General features: G+C 43.1%; 1 protein-coding gene across 1 annotated transcript in view; it reads right to left on the reverse strand.

Moving 5' to 3' along the window:
* Window positions 1-19,670, reverse strand: part of cep162 (centrosomal protein 162) — a 50,704-nt gene that overhangs the window by 19,675 nt on the left and 11,359 nt on the right. Inside the window, 18 exon segments of the mRNA XM_034226507.1 lie at window positions 1,322-1,426; window positions 2,336-2,499; window positions 2,591-2,717; window positions 3,161-3,260; window positions 3,812-3,924; window positions 6,386-6,517; window positions 6,686-6,802; window positions 7,151-7,314; window positions 7,488-7,698; window positions 9,353-9,566; window positions 9,568-9,612; window positions 15,879-15,960; window positions 16,630-16,821; window positions 17,432-17,500; window positions 17,873-17,903; window positions 18,139-18,209; window positions 18,286-18,356; window positions 18,493-18,670. Coding sequence (XP_034082398.1) covers window positions 1,322-1,426; window positions 2,336-2,499; window positions 2,591-2,717; window positions 3,161-3,260; window positions 3,812-3,924; window positions 6,386-6,517; window positions 6,686-6,802; window positions 7,151-7,314; window positions 7,488-7,698; window positions 9,353-9,566; window positions 9,568-9,612; window positions 15,879-15,960; window positions 16,630-16,821; window positions 17,432-17,500; window positions 17,873-17,903; window positions 18,139-18,209; window positions 18,286-18,356; window positions 18,493-18,670 — 2,186 coding nt within the window.

A 19,670-nucleotide genomic window follows, 5' to 3' on the forward strand; every position in this document is an offset into this window, starting at 1 on the left:
TGAAGTTTTGGGCCATTTCGAGTATTTTAACTGAAGTTGTGAGAAAACCGTGTTTCATAGTGAGCATTGTGTTTCCAAGGCAACGGCATTTGAAGAAATCTTAAAACTGTCAAATAGATGTCTTCACGGCTGGACTGTTAGCACACATGTGAAGTTTGAGCACTTTTTGACCAATTTCATAGGAGTTATAGCAATATCGTGTTTTACGGCGAGGGATGCGTTGCCATGGCAACAGCTTTTGAGGAAAACTCACTAATGTCACATAGACATTATCTGAAGTCTGCTGCTCTGAGCATGTCAGTTGGAGTTATGACATCATCGTGTTCCATGACAGGTGTTTATATTTGAGCTAAGACGTATGCAGAGATCAAAGGTTTCCATGGTGATGTGCAATAATCAGTGAGAGGAGAGCCTTTGCATTGTTCTGAATGAGAGATAAACCTCTTACATGTGAACGTTTTGTTGAAGAACCGTAACAGATATCGGTGAAATTACAAAGCGTGAAGCATCTCAAGGACCTTGAGCATCTGAAGTGTACTTTTTGTGTACTTTCGGGTTAATAATGTGGCCTTTTTGGCAGATTAACTAAAGGTGTGCGGCTGCTGTGGTGGGGAAAGGTGAGGCTGAACTTACAATGGGGTTTAATGGAGACATGTTGAAAGTTGTTGTCACTTCATGCCCTCAAGAGACATTTTGTTAAAATGTTTTGCTTGATTTTTTTTCAAGCTACGAGATGTTTTCCTACGTTTCTCATGAAAAATTATGTCTCAGGAATGTAGGGTTTGGGAATTATGGCAGTTTAAAAAAAAAAAAATACAAAGGCAAATTTCAAGATTTCCTACACTCTAACTCTGACATCACACACTCTGCCTTAACGAGCTGCGCAATACACACTAATGTTAAAATCTGAAGAAGGCCTCTTTACCAAGGTCTGAACAATGTTTAATATTTCTAAAAGTATGAATCAGATTTAAAAGTTGTTTAATATGAATAATGTCAGAAACATGTGTAACATTTTAAAGTTGGAATGAGGTTTCTAACCCTAACTCTATCCCTAACACCAGTGAAAGTATGAAGGAACAGTTAGCAGTTGAAGTCGCATGAAGATTGTTGAAGTCTGAAGAATTTCTCCATTGACTTCCATGTTAAAAATGTGATGAATTATTATCTCTGGAATTATGAAAGTTATGAATGAGAAAAGTAATAGCAATCGATTCCCAACCGAGCTGAACGTTTTGACGGAGTTTCTGCGATGTGGAATGTGGGAGAAGAAGAGGTACAGAGGGCGGGGGGGTAGTTTGTGTGTGTTTGTGAGAGAAACCTGTCGCTGCAGGTCCTGCATCCTCTTAGTTTCCACTACTTTCTCTTTGGTCTTTGTCTGCGCCTCGCTGCTTCTTTTGCCCACATCACTCTTCAGTTTTTCTACCTGGAATGAAGAAAAGCTGTTAATTCAACACAGTGCACAACATTAAAGTGTGGAGCTGGAACTGGCTTTCTGTACACATTCCATCCCTCATCGCAGCTGATCCTCAACAACTCAGTTCCTTTGGAAGCTGCTGCCCTCACACAGCAGGCACACTGAACATGAAATGGAAATATAGGACTTGAGATGAATTCCTTCTTAATAGTCAGACATACATACATGCACACAGCACCGCACAGTGAAATGTAGTCTATGCATTTCACAACTCCTTGCATTAGCAGCAGTAGGCAGCTGTTTTACAGAGCACAGGGAGCAGCCTGGGGGTCTAGTGCCATGCTGGGGGTCACTTGGCATCTCTTAAAGTCTAATCTTTGTACGTTCAGATGCTTTTATCCAAAGGCACTTATAATAATAATAATAATCCTTATATTTATTATAGCGCTTTATCAATGACTCTCAAAGCGCTTTACAAATACACATTACACATACAGATCATACATGTAATGGTCATCTACTGTGGACAATACCCACAGGAGCAAATTCGGGTGAAGTGTCTTGCCCAAGGACACAACGGCCTGACGCAGTGGGGCGGGAGCGGGTTTCGAACTGGGGTTCCCCAACGCCCCCTTGATCTGATGATCAAACGCACAGACCACTGCGCCACCCGTCCCATGACCTTCATCACTGAGAGAGATTAGGCAATAAAGTGTCTACTGTGGTAAGACACCTCACACTGTGCATGTGCTGTGCTTGAGAACACATTTTTCATGCTGAAATGATGCCACAAGGCAGTAAACATATGACCATTAAAGGGCAATCTCAGCACAAAATGAAAAACATTTGGTTCAGTGATTGTTTGTGTATTGTATGTCTTTGTAAAGATCAGTGTACAGTGGAGGTGAAGGAGCCCACCTGCTCTTTGAGTTGGTGAATCTGAGTGGTAGCAGCCTTCAGTCTGCCAGCGTCTCGATCCAGCAGCTCCTGGTTTTCTGCAAACCACTGCAGCTTTTTGCTCAGGGACGACATCTCCTCTCTGTGCTTCTCCTCCAACACGCGCATATCAAAGGGCTTATCACCTGTCACAATGGATACAGATGTGAGTAAAACCAAACATCACTTATAGATTTAATGTGTTCAAGTCTTATGTTCTACCACTAGCAGTTTTACCTGAGGCAGACACGGCCTGAGCTTTAGCGAGGTCCCTCTCTTTCTTCATCAGCTGCAGGTCCACCTCCAGAGCCTGCTTCTCCTGCTTCACTCTGCGGACATCCTCGCACAGTGTGTCTTCATTCCTCTACACACACACACACACACACACACACACACACACACACACACACACACACACACACACACACACACACACACACACACACACACACACACACACACACACACACACACACACACACACACCACACACACACACACACACACACACACACACACACACACACACACACACACACACACACACACACACACACACACACACACACACACACACACACACACACACACACACACACACACACACACACACACACACACACACACACACACACACACACACACACACACACACACACACACACACACACACACACACACACACACACACACACACACACACACACACACACACACACACACACACACACACACACACACACACACACACCTGAAGGAGCTGAACCACAGCTTAAGAAATAACATTTCAGTGGTTGTGGTATTTACCTGAAATGTATTATTTTGAGCTAACAAGTCAGTAATGCGCTGAGTGTGATCCATCAAACACACATTTCCAACAGTCCTGGAGGTATTTTTCATCTCCTCCCTGGTGAAGTGGTGGAATATGGAGAAAACAAACATTTAACATCATGTTTTTTGCACAAGCAATATTCAGAGTTAGGATAGACACACATTAAGTCGGGCATCACCAAGACGCTGACCTATACGGACCCGTATAGGTCCTTCTGCTTCTGTTCTAACCGGCGCAGAGAGGGGGCGCCAGAGAGTGAAAACAGAGCTTTCAAACCAGAATGGACGGACTCATGCATGTTCCTCCTGCCCACTGGGAGCACAGATCCAGTGTGTGTCATACGCTCAGAGACCGTGGAGCTCATTACATATCTACTGTTTGTGTAAAGCTTCAATAATAAGTGACAATAAATATTGTCTAAATGTTTTTTTAATTGTACTTTCTTTATTTGATTCTTCAGTCAGTTGTTGATTACATGCAGACGTTGATTACAGCTACTACGCTACTTCAATATTTATCACACTAATTCATAACGCAAGTTAGACATTATGTTGTTTTTGAGGAAATGTTCTCGAACTGGACCTCGCTGAATTGAAATTGAATACCCCTGCATTAAGTGAACCCACCTAGTGAAGGCCAGCTCGTTGAGCAGCCTCTGGTTTTCATTGAACATGGCCTCCTCGTTGGATTTACTCTGCGCCTGCTGAGCCTTCATCTGCAGGTACAGCTTCTCATTCTCCTGTAAAACACTCTGTTTTACTGCGGTTTATTGGCACAAATGATCAAAACACAGGAGGAAAAGAAAGAAAACAAAAGCGAAACAATTTTAGATCAAATTGAGACATGGGAGATATTTTTTACTAATTGATGATTTAAGTTTAATGAGCTGGCACAACGGAGACTTGGGCCCCGGCCACACGAGGACGAAAACGGTCGTTTGCGTTATTGTTTAGTGTCATATAGACCGTTCGGCCACACGAGGACGACCGAATACGGCACTAAACGACTGCGGAAACGATAACAGGTCCCAAGGTGGATAGAACGGCATACGCAACGCTCTGGGGGGTCCAACAGCTCCGTGCTATACGATCATTTTCTGATAATGATGAGGCAATAGCCCCGCCTCTCCCCACCTCTGCTGCTGTAGTGGACATTTGTATTATATCCTTATATGCTTAAACCAAATGCTTCTCAACCCATTGTAAAACACCTATATCATTTCCTTAGATGTGCTGTTTTCTTCTTATACTCCACTGTGGGTTTATTCCCAAGCACTTCAAGGCCACACTTCAAGGCCACAGAGCTGATTTGGCTACTAGGTTGAGACTCACACAAAGTCACACAAGAACCGTTATACTATCTACAGCTCAAGGACAGGTGTCTAATAACAATATGACCGTGTGAAGACAGATTTCTGAACTTCCCACTCCTTCTTGTATATAAGCTTTGCTTTCCTATTATATCTGCGCACACTCACGCAGACTATTCTATACTCTGTGAGACCTGTGTCTATTTTATTGTATCTTGTGTATTTGAAGCTTCAAATAAATAACCAGAAAGACAACTGTCTGATTCACCATTTATTTGTTTTGATCACTCTGACTTGTACTCTCCACAGTGTTGGGTCTCAAATTTCCATAACACTGCTCACCCTCACGTCAAAGTAAACTGCACACTGAATTCAGATTATTTATCTTTCTCTCGATATGGACCTAAACGCGAGTGAAGTCTAATCTGACAGGACGGAGACACCTCTCAAACTACCTAAACTAGTTATAAATATGTTTATTTTTACTGTCGGCCGGGTCACTCATTACTGGATCAGCTGCTGCATGAAACATACACTGGCGCTGTCCGAAGAGAGGGAGGAAAAAGAGAGGCTCCGTGTATTTTATTATTATATAGATTCGTTATTCATTTGTTTTAAAGCTCAATAAATAACTAAAGAAGACCTTTGACCGGCACTTTTATAATTTTGTCGGAAGATTTAAACTTTAATACACGTTGACTGGCGAAAAACTCTGCCCGGTTCCCTCGGCCCCCACCGCGGAGAATAAACAGAAGGGCAACCATGACAACCATGCTTCTTCGCTGCTTTTGTGGAGGAAGTTACAGCGCCACGTACAGGCTCCTGCATATGTACTGCAGCTTCTCCAGCGGTTGGAGCTAAACGGAGCTGTCTCGTGTGGACAGACACTATCCGGTGAATATTGCGTGTGGACGGAAGCTTTTTTGCGATTGCGTTTGCGTTAATCCTATGCGTTTAGCCGTTTTCGTCCTCGTGTGGCGTGCCTTGGAGAGCTAAAGTCTAGCTCAAATGTTCTACCTACTAAATCCCTTTCTTCTCACATCACTACATCCTGCAGCATGTAGCAGAACATATAGATTATGAGATTGGGTTCATTTGTATCAATGAAATGTGGAGCAGTGCCTTATGAGATATAGAGGAATACATGCCAGTGACAATACTCAAATATTTTAGTGATTTTGGACCTTTGATTAAACGTTGAATAATTTTTGAGTGGGAAGTAAGATGATGTGAAATTCTCTTACTGCAATCTGGATTTTATGTCATCCTCTCACAGGAAATGTAGCAAGACTCGGCACCAACGCACTGTTGTTTCGGTCCAGAACCTTTTTTATTTATTACGTTTTACAGAGAGAAAAATCAGTCCTGTCCCAAGTTCCTTAAGCTTAATTTGAACGAGACCAGAGTCCTCAATGTCCCATGCTGTTAGGGAGCAGCAGCTGAGGGTCCTCCCATCAGTGAAAATGGACTCCCACAAAGGGAAGGATATCTCATAATTACAACCGGTACAATTTAATATAGGATCTTAATGTAGATTTGAGACTATGTTCAATTAAAGTAATTCGTTTTTTTTACTTAATGAAAGGTACACTATGTATAGAGATATGTTTACAATTATAGGTTGCATTTTTACTAGACTCAGTAACGTACTGTAATAGAACAAAAAATGGCCAGGAAAATAGTAGACCCAAAGGAGGAGAGGATTAGGCTCCAGCCAGACAGAGATACCTACCGACTTACTTCCATTTACATATAGAATACAATATTTAAAACACACAGTGGCTTGCCAATGCTCTCTTCCTATCCAGAAACAGAGTTGATGAAATGAACATTAGAGGGGGAGGCACAAACAGATAAAGACATTCTGGGATGAGTGTTGATGGAAACAAACCTGCTGATATCCTTTGATGAGCGTCTCCTGCTCTTTCATTTCTCTGTCAAGCTGTTGGAGCTTTTCCCCAGAGGCAGAGTCAGAGGCCTCCGCTCGTTTCTTCTTCTGACCTTCGTCTTCTGCACTTCGCAGCTAAGGAGAGAAAGTAACAGCTTACTAACTGCCCATATATTTTTCACTAATTTTTGCATCGAATAACAATTTTAAGATTGATCATTGGCAAATCTGAATTAGTTTGATCCACCTTCATTAGAGCGACACAGTGTGTCAGTATCTGCTCCAGTGTGTGTGTGTGTTCACCTTGCTCTGCAGGAGGTAGTTCTGCTGCTTCAGTGAGGTGATCTCCTCTGCTCCTTCCTTCATCAGCTGCAGCTTCCTCTCTTTCTGAGCCAGCTGCATCTTCAGCTCCTCCTCCCTCTGTGAGACAAACAACAACACTCACATCAGAGACATCCCATGTTCAAACTCTGACACTGATCCTTTGTGTATGGCTTCTCCTAACAGTGATTATACCTTAGAACCAAGGATCACAGCAAGGTGATTTAAAAACAACTGAAATTACACATTTTGGTCCCAAAAGTCGTATAACAATCGGGCCATGCTGCTGTAGTATCTCACAGTGCTCCTCCATCATTACTCTACTTACTGTAGATCCCCATCTAGTGAGCAGATCTTATCATGCTGCTGAGCATGCTCTGTTCTACAGTTGTTGTTGTTTTTTCGCCCTCATCAAAATAGTCATGTGTAAATGAAGTATTTCCCTACGTTTTTGTTTGGAAGATGATGTGTCAGTCCGGTTTCTTGAGGACTTCTGACTTCCTGTGTGTGTGTAGCCTCTTGGTGACTGCCAGTGTGTATCTGCTGCTGGAGGACGGCCACCAAGGACTGAACAGAGGCTACTAACTCACTGCTCACCCTCACACCAGGATCTGCTAAACAAACAAGGAAGAAAGTGATCAGGACCATTTTATCAGGCACACAGCTCCACACCACCATCCTTCATTATATCTATATATGAAACATATTATAGAAGTATCAACAATCATCTTGAGTTATGCGAGCAGTTTAATTACTTATTTTGTGTGTTGGTGCCTCTAATAACCTGTGTGGTCGTCTTTTAGTTGGTTCTTTGAGGATTTGGCTTTTTCTTGCGGACGCTGCAGAGGACGGGGGACAGAGGTCTGGGTTTTGGCTGCAGCTCTGCAGGCCCCCCCCCCTGTCCTCCCCTCCACCCTCCTGCCTCTCACAGGAGCCACAGCGAGCTTCCTCACTGAAGATGTAGAGGAAAGAGAAACAATGGAGCCATGGGACGCCTGGAAAAAAATATCCAGAATTATCCAAAATGACTTAATAGTTCATCATAAAAGGTTCCCATGACAGTGTGGTGGAAGAGCGCTCTGGTTCAAAAAATCGGTTTTTGCTAAATATTAGCTCGCTGAAAAGTTGCTGAAAGCTTTGGATTTTGAGGAAATCATTATCATTAGGATACCCTTTGACTATTTGTGACTTTACATTTCCCTTAGAGTGTTTCTGAATAAGCTGTTAAATCTGTATTATTTTGATCATTTTATATTATTTGGCTTTTAATTGAATTGTATTTATTCTCTTTTTTTCAGTCCTATGTTTATTGACTTTATTTGATGTATTTTTATCGATCAAGTTTTGCCAAACAATTTATTTAATACCTGGGTAGGGAGGTGTTATTTATTGGCATTGTTGGTTTGTGAAGCACTTTGTGTAACCCTTTGTGTATGGAAAGTGCTATATAAATAAAGTTTGATTGGTCGAGGGATTGAGTTAATACCATACAGAGCAGGAATGTGGCAGCGCATCACCAAACACCCTTATGTTTCAAATGTTTGATAAGGCTGTCCTGATCACTACAAATATGTAAATGGAGGGAGATGAAGCCTTGATTTGGCTCTATCGGATCTGATCTCACTACTGCTTCATGTGTTCTGTCCAGTGTTGTGTGTAACGCGTTACTGTAATCACATTACATTTTTCGGTAATGCAGTAATGTAACGCGTTACTGTTATAAATTCAGTAATCACACTATAGTTATTAACATTGCGCGAAAAAATTACTAGATTCTCTCCTTTGACAGACTAGACTCTAGTAGTTACTATATTATTCAGAAGTTCACAGTAACTTTGATAAAAACACGGGAATAATAAACGGAGCCTCTCTCTCCCTCTCCTGACAGCCCGTCTGTATCATGCAGCTCGCTGATCCAGTGAATGAGTGACCCTGACACGAAAGTAAATAATAAACATATTTATAACTAGTTTAGCTAGTTCCAGGGGTAGATACGATTGGTAAATGTAATAGGTCTAACTTTGAACAATTTTAAATATTTCTAGTCACTAGAGGGATTTCCACCGCAGGTTTATATTTGCAACATTCACGTCCACATGCAACTGTCACAGGGGTTGTGCTGCTGTGCAGAGACAGAGTCATCAACAGCTATAACTTTTGAGGGGCGGAAGTATGCCCATTATGTTGAATTTGTCAGAGGAAAGGACAGAAATGTGACAGTAAGGTGCAAACTGTGTCCAGGCTAGAACCTCTCAAGCACCTGCAAAGGCAACATGCTAACACGAAGCTAGTAGCTAAAGACCCCCGAACCCAGAGTGATGATGTTGAGTGTGTGCCGACTCCGAACAAACAGCAAAAACTAGAATTTCCCCCGTTATTAACTTGTGTTATGTCTTCCTTATTGCTATAGTAATTGATGTGTGCACATGTAGGCCCACGTTTTATGTTTTGGCTATAGGCTGTTGCTGAGTAACGCAAAAGTAATGTAAAGAGTAATGGAACGAGTTACTTTATGTAGAGTATTATGTAGAGTATTACTGTTTTTAAAGTAATAACTAATGTGTAATACATTACTTTTTTTGAGTAACGACCCCATCACTGGTTCTGTCTGATGCTGAAATAAAGAAAAAGTGAGTTTTAGTTCCTCACCTGTTGATTCTTAGCTCTACCGCCCCGAGAGGACGTGTCAGCAGAATATTTGTTCTCATCCTGAATCAGCCTCTCTACTTCCTGTCTGATGCTCCACGTCTTGTTGGGGGGGTCTGGAGAGCTGGACAGGAGGCTAGCCAATCCTGTGCCTCCATTTATCTCTGGAACAGGGTCAGTCTGTCCTTGTCTCTTGAGTAGGGACTCTGGAGAAGTCGTTTAGAAAGGAGCAGGATGTCTGCTCTTGTATGAATCCCACAGCACTGGGTTCATTAGAAGGAAAGAGAAAACAAGATCAAAACTGCTTTAAAACATTTGATGTTACTGTAATTCAAATCTATGAACCTGTAATGAACTTAACCAAGGTTTGGAGGTTGGAGGAAAGCAGCAAACATTTTTATGGTACAATGTTGGATATTCCTAGGTTGAATAAAAGACTGAACAAACAGATAGACAATACATATTAGGGGTAATTGCATGTTAAGCACAAACATTCACACAGGCTGGTGGTACATAGACAAACATCTTTCTCTGGTAGGCATTAGCTCAGCTCATAATTCAGTCTTGACATAATTACAATATTATTTATATAAATACTCTTCCATTATTAGTTAACTAAACTAGTTATCTTAAAAGGCAAATTGTTTCATAATGACTTTTCATCTTGAAATGTTGTACGAATATGAATTACTTTATTGTGAATTTTGAAGTAGAGTGGTCGTAGAAATTACTTTTTTTTGGTAGTCCGACCACAGAAGTAATTTTTGCAAAAATATCAATGGGATTTTTCCATTTGATTTTGGAATATTTACGAAAATAAGACCTGTAAAGCAGCAGGATAATCTTCACATATTAACACCACTTCATAATTTCTGGAGTAAAATGCTAATGTTTGGCTATAAAGAATACAGCACGCAAGATAATCAGAACGGTGGGTTACGTATTGTAACCCTAGTTATATAAGCACAGGCTCCGCCCTCTACTGGACTCTATGGGTACTACCTCTCAACCATACTATGCGAGCATTCATCAACTGAGATATTTATAACCGTAGCCGGCTCCCTGGGGCGGGCCTACCTGAATGCGCGCGCAAGCGCAAATAAGGCGCAAATGAGGCGCAAATGAGGCACAAATAAGGCGCAAATAAGGCGGCCTCGCCTCCTGGCTGTCATCCTACACTTCTCTTCAGCGAGCAGCATAGGACAGACAGGGCCCCGAGTAGAGGGCTCCGCCTGTGCTTATATAACTAGGGTTACAATACGTAACCCACTGTTATATCTCACACAGGCTCCGCCCTCTACTGGACTCTATGGGTACAGTGGGTGGAGCCCTGATGCGTAAACGCCCTGTCGTCCAACAACATCGAGTCACCACACTGCCCTGACCGGCTTTTTTTGGTTAACAGCCACTGCACCGCAACCCCCTCTCCTCCGGTTGTGACCGGGGAGAAGTGGGGGCCGCAGTTTACCTGGCTGGTAGGGCACACTCAGACATTCTTACCTCGTGAATAGTGCATCATCATGTCCAAGGGGGGGGGGGGGGATCAGATACCTGCTGACTCCAGCCCTGCAAGGGGCCTACAGTGCACCATGTTTCCCAGGTCCCTAAGGAGCATGGGGAGAACGTAAGTGCACCATGTCCAGGGGGGGGACGCACAGCCCCCCCACCCCACTCACCAGTCCTGTGTTACGAAGGTCAGCCGCACTGGACGAGCCGGGCCGTAGAAGCCCTGACGGAGGTGGCTCACCGGCCTCGGTGGCAGCGGCGGGGGGAGCGGTAAGCCTACACGCTCGTGGTGTCGTCGTCTTCCTCCTCCACGGGCGGAGCCGCCCGGCCCGCTGGCATGGCGAACACGAAGGCCTCGACATCCTACTCTTCCATCTCCACCACCTCAAGGTCCCGGTCCTCCGCCTCTTCCGGCGAGACATACTGGAAATGCTCCAGACGCAGGCCGCGGCTGAGTCCCGGGATCAGGCGGCAGGCGTTACAGGCCGGGGACTGGATCAGGCCGGCCGCCGCATGGTCAGGTAGGCCCGCCCCAGGGGGCTTGCTACGGTTATAAATATCTCAGTTGATGAATGCTCGCATAGTATGGTTGAGAGGTAGTACCCATAGAGTCCAGTAAGGCAAGGCAAGGCAAGTTTATTAATATAGCACTTTTCAACACAAGGCAATTCAAAGTGCTTTACAAAAAATGAAAGACATTAAGAAAATGGCATTTAAAATCAGTCATTAAAAAGAAAAGCTAATAAAATAAACATTAAAAGAAAAAATACATGGATAAAAGTTACAGTGCAGTCTAAGATATGAATAGTTCAATTAAAAGCAGCGACAAAAAGAAAAGTCTTCAGCCTGGATTTAAAAGTAGTAAGAGTTGCAGCGGACCTGCAGGTTTCTGGGAGTTTGTTGCAGATGTTTGGAGCATAATAACTGAACGCTGCTTCTCCATGTTTAGTTCTGACTCTGGGGACAGCTGACCAGTCCCTGAAGACCTGAGAGATCTGGATGGTTCATAATTTAGCAGGAGGTCAGAAATGTATTTTGGGCCTAAACCATTCAGTGCTTTATAAACCAGCAGCAGTATTTTTGAAATCTATTCTTTGACACACAGGAAGCCAGTGTAAAGATTTCAGAACAGGAGTGATGTGATCCACTTTCTCAGTGTTAGTGAGGACTCGAGCAGCAGCGTTCTGAATCAGCTGCAGCTTTCTAATAGATGTTTTAGTGAGACCTGTGAAGACACCATTGCAGTAGTCGAGTCTACTGAAGATAAAAGCATGGACAAGGTTTTCAAAATCCTGCTGTGACATTAGTCTTTTAATCCTAGATATGTTATTTAGGTGATAGTAGGCTGATTTAGTAACTGTTTTAATGTGACTGTTGAAACTCAGGTCAGAGTCCATGACTACACCTAGATTTCTGGCTTTATCTGTTGTTTTGAACATTGCAGACTGAAGCTCAGCGCTAACTTTTATACGTTCTGACTTGGCTCCAAAAACCATTACCTCAGTTTTATCTTTGTTTAATTGGAGAAAGTTCTGACACATCCAGTCATTGATTTGTTCAATGCACTTACTCAGTGTTTGAATTGGAGCAGTGTCCTGGTGAAATTGTTACGTACATTTGTGTGTCATCTGCATAGCTATGGTAACTTATTTTGTTGTTTTTCATTATCTGAGCCAGTGGTAGCATGTAGATGTTAAAGAGAAGAGGCACCAGGATGGAGCCTTGAGGTACCCCACATGTCATATTTGTCAACTCAGATGTGTATTTACCTATAGAAACAAAGTTGTTTCTGTCCTTTAAGTAGGATTCAAACCAATTTAGAACTGTTTCCGAAAGTCCCACCCAGTTTTCCAGTCGGTCTAGTAATATGTTGTGGTCAACAGTGTCAAACGCAGAACTGAGATCTAATAATACTAACACTGAAGTTCTGCCATTGTCTGTGTTTAAGTGGATGTCATTGAAGACCTTTACAAGAGCAGTCTCAGTGCTGTGGTTTGGACGAAAGCCTGACTGGAACACATCAAAACAGTTATTTAAATGCAAGAAGTTACTCAACTGTTGAAAAACAACTTTTTCAATGATTTTACCTAGAAATGGGAGGTTTGATATAGGCCTGTAATTGTTCATTACTGAAGCATCGAGATTATTATTTTTTAAGAGCGGTTTAATGACTGCAGTTTTCCGGGCCTGTGGAAAAACACCTGAGTGAAGAGATTTGTTTACTATATGAAGTAGATCTGAGGCCATGCAAGGAAAAACATCTTTGAAAAATCCTGTTGGAATAATATCAAGGCAGCAGGAGGAGGATTTCAGAAGTTGAATAATGTCCTCTAGGTTTTTATCATTAATCTGATGGAATTGTGTCATGATGTCTGAATTGATATTAGGTGGATATAGGGACAACACATTTGCTGTACCTGATGCAGAGGCACTGACAGCTTGTCTGATTTTCTTAATATTGTCAGTGAAGAAGGAGGCAAAATCATTGCACGCCCTGGTGGATAGAAATTCAGAGGCTACTGACACTGGGGGGTTAGTTAGTCTGTCTGTCACAGAGGTGATCTCTGGGCTTGACAATTGGTGTCAGAAGTGGGATTGACCAAGTGAGGAGGTGAGAGTGATGGAGGAACTGCAGGAGATGATGAGGTCACTCCTGCAGCTTCAGGCAGCGGGTGAGCAGCGGGTGAGCAGCAGTTCGCACGGGAAGAGGAACGGAGACTCCGGAGGCAGGACGGCAGATTGGCTGGAGGCTCGACGGGCGCTGGCTCTGCCGCTGAGGCATCAGAGATCCTGGCGGAGAACCAGAGATTGGTGCAAGAGCAGAAAGAGGAGCAGCTCTGGTTACAGAGGGAAGAAGAGAGGAAGGCAGAAGCATTGAGAATGGTTGGAAAGATGGCGGCGCACACTCAGAAGAATAACAAGCCAAGGAAACCTGGAGGAAAGGAGTCGCAGCTTTTGATAATTGCCAAAACTCCGGAGTTCGTCCGGGAGGTGATGGGTTCCAGCGCCGGTGCGGGCAGCCGGGAGTTCCACGTTTACCGGCACCTCTGACGCAGGAAGAAGCGGGAAAAACTGAAGCGCAAAATGCGGATGGCAAAGATAGCCGAGAAGGACCATCAGGAGAGAGAGCGCATCAGAGAGCAGAACCAGCAGGAGCGCATGGAGAGGAAGAATCAGATCCAGAAGAGAAAGAAAGGGAAGCTTCCATCTGACTACACGCCCCCCCCTGAGGAAACCAAGCTGCACAAGGGGAAGCAGAAACCTTGTAGGGAAGCCAAGATTTCCAAGACACTGTGCTTCCAGGGGAGAGGGGTAAGGAAATGTCACAGAGGTGATCTCTGGGCTCATAGATCTCGGCCTCCGTTAAGGGTTGTTTAGTTTTTTTGTTGTTGAAAAGTGTTCCCCTTTCCCCATGTCTGTCGTTGATTGTGTGCACCTGGTGCCCTGTGTTGTCTCCTCCCCCCTCACCGGTGTCCTGTTGGGTTGGGCATTTAGGCTCTGGGGTTTTGCTGTTAGTGAGGCTGGTAGTGTGGGTGAGATCCTTGTGGCTGCTGACTGTGTTCAGGGGAACAGCAATTGAGGCTGTGAATCATGTGCTTATGATTTGAATAAATGCCCACACCGGGTTGTATTTTTGGACGTTCTGCCTCTGCCTCCTTGCTTGGTCGGGCCGCTCAATTGTCAGCTTCACACTGTGTCAGAGAAGAACGATTGTCGTGCGTTTTTCAATTCCAAATTATAAAGGCCAAGTCTCTCTTTATAGATTTCAAAGTGAACCTGGAGATTTGTTTTTCGCCACCTACGTTCAGCTTTTCGACATTCTCTTTTTTCTGTTTACACGGTCATGACCTTTCTCCATGGAGATATTTTCTTGCCAGACACTTCCTTTAACTTAGTTGGAGCAATGGCATCTATAACATTTTTAATTTTTGAATTAAAATGATCTACTAGCTCATTTACTGAGATGTTACCAGGGGCAAGTGTGGAAGAAAAATTCTGAGTAAACATTTCCCTAGTATTTTCAGTTAAATATCGCTTTGTGGTTACCTCTTTTTGTGAACAGAAATAGAGCTCTCAAAGAAAACACAGGAATGGTCAGAGAGTGCAACATCACCACAAACTTAGAGATATTCAGACCCTTTGAGATAATTAAGTCCAGAGTGTGCCCCTTATTGTGCGTGGGCTCCGTCACATGCTGAGTCAGTCCATAGCTATCAAGAACACAAAACAGTTATTTAGCCCCTCTGTCCTGGGGGCTGTCAACATGGATGTTAAAATCACCAACAATGACTAGACGGTCAAAGTCAATACACACTATAGACAGCAGTTCAGTAAAGTCATCAAAAAAGCTTGCACAGTATTTGGGTGGTCTATAGATATTTAGGAACAGAGCTCGAGAGGAGCATTTCAGCCCACGTGACTGCAACTCGCATAATTGATATCGTTACGATCAATGTAGTCGCTCGCAAAGCGAGCGATAACCATGCAAAACCCACCAAAAACAGGGAAAAAGAGGGGCAAAAGCCCATTAAAAATGAGCATTTCATACTCAAAAGAAGCAAAGTTCCCATAAGATGTCTTCCTGCATTGAAGGGAATCATTGAACAGAATAGCAACTCCACCTCCTTTCTTATGCATTCTTTCCTGACTCATACAACTAAAGTTGGGAGGGGTTGATTCGATAAGAACAGCTGCACTGTTATTTTGTTCAAGCCATGTTTCTGTTAAAAACATAAAATCGAGATTGTGCACAGTGATAAAATCATTGATTATTACAGTAGAGGGTGGAGCCTGTGTGAGATATAACTACTTAAATGCTAGCTTATTTCTGGCTGTAGGATGAATCCCTGCACCACTCTATGCTAGATCTTGATCCTTATACATTTAAAATGTCCTCAAATGTATCAAAAAGTCTGATAAATGACTGCATTAAGACCAACCAGGGAACAATCGAAAATACACAAAAACCAACCGTCTGATAATGTTTTGATTTTGGATAATTCAAAGTAAGATGAATCCTGACCTGACAGGCTGGAGGGTGAAGCCTCTGACATCATCCTGCTCCGGACGGATGGGTCTCATCAACTCCTCTGCTGTGGGGAGCTCTACAGCAAAAGTAAAATAATTATTCAACATACCTCAGTCCTGTCCTGCGCATACAGTATGTACCAGGGACTGATGCCTTAGGACTGCTTAACAGCATCACTGAAGGGTCAACCAGAGCAGGAAGGTGTGTGAGCTGACAGCTGGAAAGGACACCTAGTTGTACCTTTCAGAGATCAGACCCTTTTAAGGGGAAGTTTGAACTTTAATAGGGCTTTATGATGAACTTATAATCAGAGTGAGACCCATAGTGGATGGCAGTCAGCAGGCCCCCAGTTTGAAAAAAACATACAGTTACTGTTCTGGAGCTAAGCAACATACTGGTGTGGACGAGGGCAGCAAAAAAGAGGATTTAGCCTTGCATTGATAGCAGCATTCATTTATCATGCTCTATATACTTCGAACAAACTATTAGAGAACTGCAGGTCTGCTGCAACTCTCACTTCTTTTAAATCTAGGCTTCATTAAATCAAATAACTAGTCATATCTTACAAAATGCTTTTAATAATGTTTTGTTAAGCACTTTAAATTGCCTTGTCTTGAAATGTGCTAAATAAATACATTGGACTTGCCTTGCTGTGAGACTTTTAATATAAGGAACATTTCTTTCAGCTTGGTGATGCAACATAACCCCAGGTAAAGCAGGGACTTATACAGATGATGTGTCTGACCTGACTCATTGGTATCAGCTGGCTGAAGAGACTGCTTGTGTTGAGGAAGGGGGGTGATGGTGATGCCCACCCTCCCTTCCAGAGAAGAATAATGGAGATGATGGTCCTCTGAAACCTCCACAACCTGGATCTGCCTGTAGGCCTCATGGACAGCCTCCATCTCTGAGCCTCCACTCTGCACGTAGGCCCGCCCTGAACAGGAGGAGCATGGTGTGGGAAGGACTGGATGTCAGGAGTGGCTGTGTTGGAAATGTTTGGATGTGTGCTTCTGTCTTTTTAACTCTTGACATTTATTTTTAAGCCCCTACCCCCTTCCCTCAATAGGATTGGATTTTTGCTAAACCACCAGCAGACCTGGGGGGACAGAGCCATAGACGCCGCCCCCTCCCTCTGGAAGTCTCTCCCAAAACACTACACTCATTTATCCATGTTCAAATAAAAACTCATCACTTTAAAAGTGCTTTTAATCTGTTTAATGTTGTGTAATATTGTAAGTGTGTTGTTTTTATGATGTTTTATTAACTTTACCCTGTTAAGACAGGGCCTTCGCCTAAATAAAAGCTTTCTTTGTAAAGAAGACCGGCCTGAGAATTACTAAAATGTCTATATAATGATAATTGCTGTACGTTAAATGTGAACACTTTAAATCTTTCTTTGATATCATACTCAACCAGGAGGTGAACTGGGACCTCTCCAAGTAGCAGTCCACACTCCATATTTAGGTCTGTTCGGGGACTAGAACCGGCGACCCTACGGCTCCCAGTCCAAGCCCCTACTGACTGAGCCTGTGTGTTTGTGTTACCTCTGTCCAGTGACCCTGCTGAGTCCTTTCTTCTGTCTTCTGTGTCATCCAGGGAATCATGCAGAGAAACTGAGACAGGAGTAAAGTTAGAGGGGGCCTACTTGTTATTGTATTCTTCTGTTTGGTCAAACACTGACTGACAAAATCCTGATCACCAAACGGATTCATTTGAACTGTGCTCAAAGGATCTAACACAGAGCTACATGACCATGATCACTTGTTTGGTTCATGCATGATGAATGTTGCCTGCACAGTATATTATTTGTGTTATTATTGTTGTATGAGTGCTATGTCATGCTTGTCTCAGGCATCTGACACTGAAAAACTCAATTCCAAATGTTCTAGAACAGCCACCCATGAACTCAGTGAAATGGGTGACTTCATAGAATAGAAAAAATTATAGAAATATCATAGAAATATCATGTCTTTTTTTCCTCTTACCTTTGGCAAGAATTGAAGACATCTTCGGTTTCTGAAAAACAGATGATAGCATTATGTCAGAAGAAGAATATCTGATGGCAGTGTAGAACTGGATGCCAGACAAATTGAGCTAGTTGGTTTTTTGGAGGCAGAAGAGCAGCTCATGCTAACATAAATCTATAGCAGTTTAACACATGGATTATGTCGTTTTTGTCCTTAGTGTCATGTACAAGCCAGAATTTCAAGAGAGTCCTTATCAGTGACTCTCTTTAAATTATAATACAAACCTCCTCCAGCGGCTCTTTCTCGTTTTCCTCTTCCTCAAAATCCTCACTGTAATGTGGAGATCCTGTAAGGGCTGAGAGAAAACGCCTGATTGAGACAAACAGAACTACAAGAGATACAGGAAACAGAGAAAGGGTTTATTTCTCTACCTGGAGACTCCCTGCTGATCTCTGTGACTCTCCTCTGATCTTCACTCTGCTTCCCCTCTGCATCAGCTTCCCTACAGGGACAATTTATATCCTTATAACATTACAACCGTGATCTTCAAGGGCCTTTTCATTGGAACGCGTTCTTGAAAACACATATCAAGACTTATTTCAGATGTCCACCAAAGTTAGTGAAATAAATGTACATACCTGTGGTGAGTAGCGAGGGTAGAGCTTGTTGAGTCCAGCGCTCTGTTCAGCTTGGAGTAATCTATAGTGGATAAAGCCCCCGCCTCAATTTGGGCAAAGAACCTGGCCTTCTCCTGTTCTTCTTCTATGGTGTCCAAGCCAATAACTGTCATGTTCCCAGCTGGTACCATCAGTGAGTCTGCTCACACATATAAAGGGCACACGGAAAGCACAACCACTTTCAAATCACCTCTCAAAACATACAGTATCTCTTTACACTGGCATATCCACCATGATCACTCATCATGACACATGCTCTGTTCTCATGGATTATATACTGCCTTGTCTTGTTATATACTGCCTTTGTCTCGGTTTTTTTGTGCATTTTTGTATCTTGTACGGAGACCTTGAGAGCCTTGAAAGGCGCCTATATAAATAAAATGCATTATTAGGGTCTGAGACCTAGGTCGGCGAAAACCCTATTGAAATCGGTCGTGCAGCGACCGATAAACCTGCGAAGAACACCCAAAAACAGGGAAAACGACCGGCAAAAGCACAGAAAAGGTTCGGAAATCATGACGGCTGATAGGCCGCGTGAGCCCAGTGACGTGGGCGGATGGGTGGACTGCAACTCGCATAATTGATATCGTTACAATCAATTTAGTCGCTCGCAATGCGAGCGATAACCATGCAAAACCCACAAAAAAACAGGGAAAACGAGGGGAAAAAGCCCATTAAAAGTGGCCTAAATCATAGCACTGCGACTACAGTGAGGTGGGCACACAAACAGCACATTATTGAGATCGGACCGATATTTGTTATTATTATTATTTGAACACTTTGCGCGCACTTTTGACCCCCGCAACATATTTGAAAACTCACCAAATTTTGCACGCGCGTCAGAAGTGGTGAAAATTGCGATGTGTAATTGGTTCCGGAGCTTTGCGTAAAAAATTGCGTAGGCCACGCCCACTTCCATTTTTAACGTTAACTCCCCCCACTTTAACTTTCACGTAAACAAACGAAACTCGCTACGCATATCTAGGGTGCGGAGACAAACAAAAAAGCCTCTTGGAGGGGTATAAAATAACGTACAGGAAGTCGGCCATTTTGAATTTGGCATTGGCGTTGAAAATACGAAATACGATGTTGTTGTAATTCAATGGAAAATCGTCCAAACAGCACCAGACTTCAGACTA

The sequence above is a fragment of the Gymnodraco acuticeps genome, unplaced genomic scaffold, assembly GCF_902827175.1.
Source record: "Gymnodraco acuticeps unplaced genomic scaffold, fGymAcu1.1, whole genome shotgun sequence".
In the NCBI taxonomy this organism is placed as follows: Eukaryota; Metazoa; Chordata; class Actinopteri; order Perciformes; family Bathydraconidae; genus Gymnodraco; species Gymnodraco acuticeps.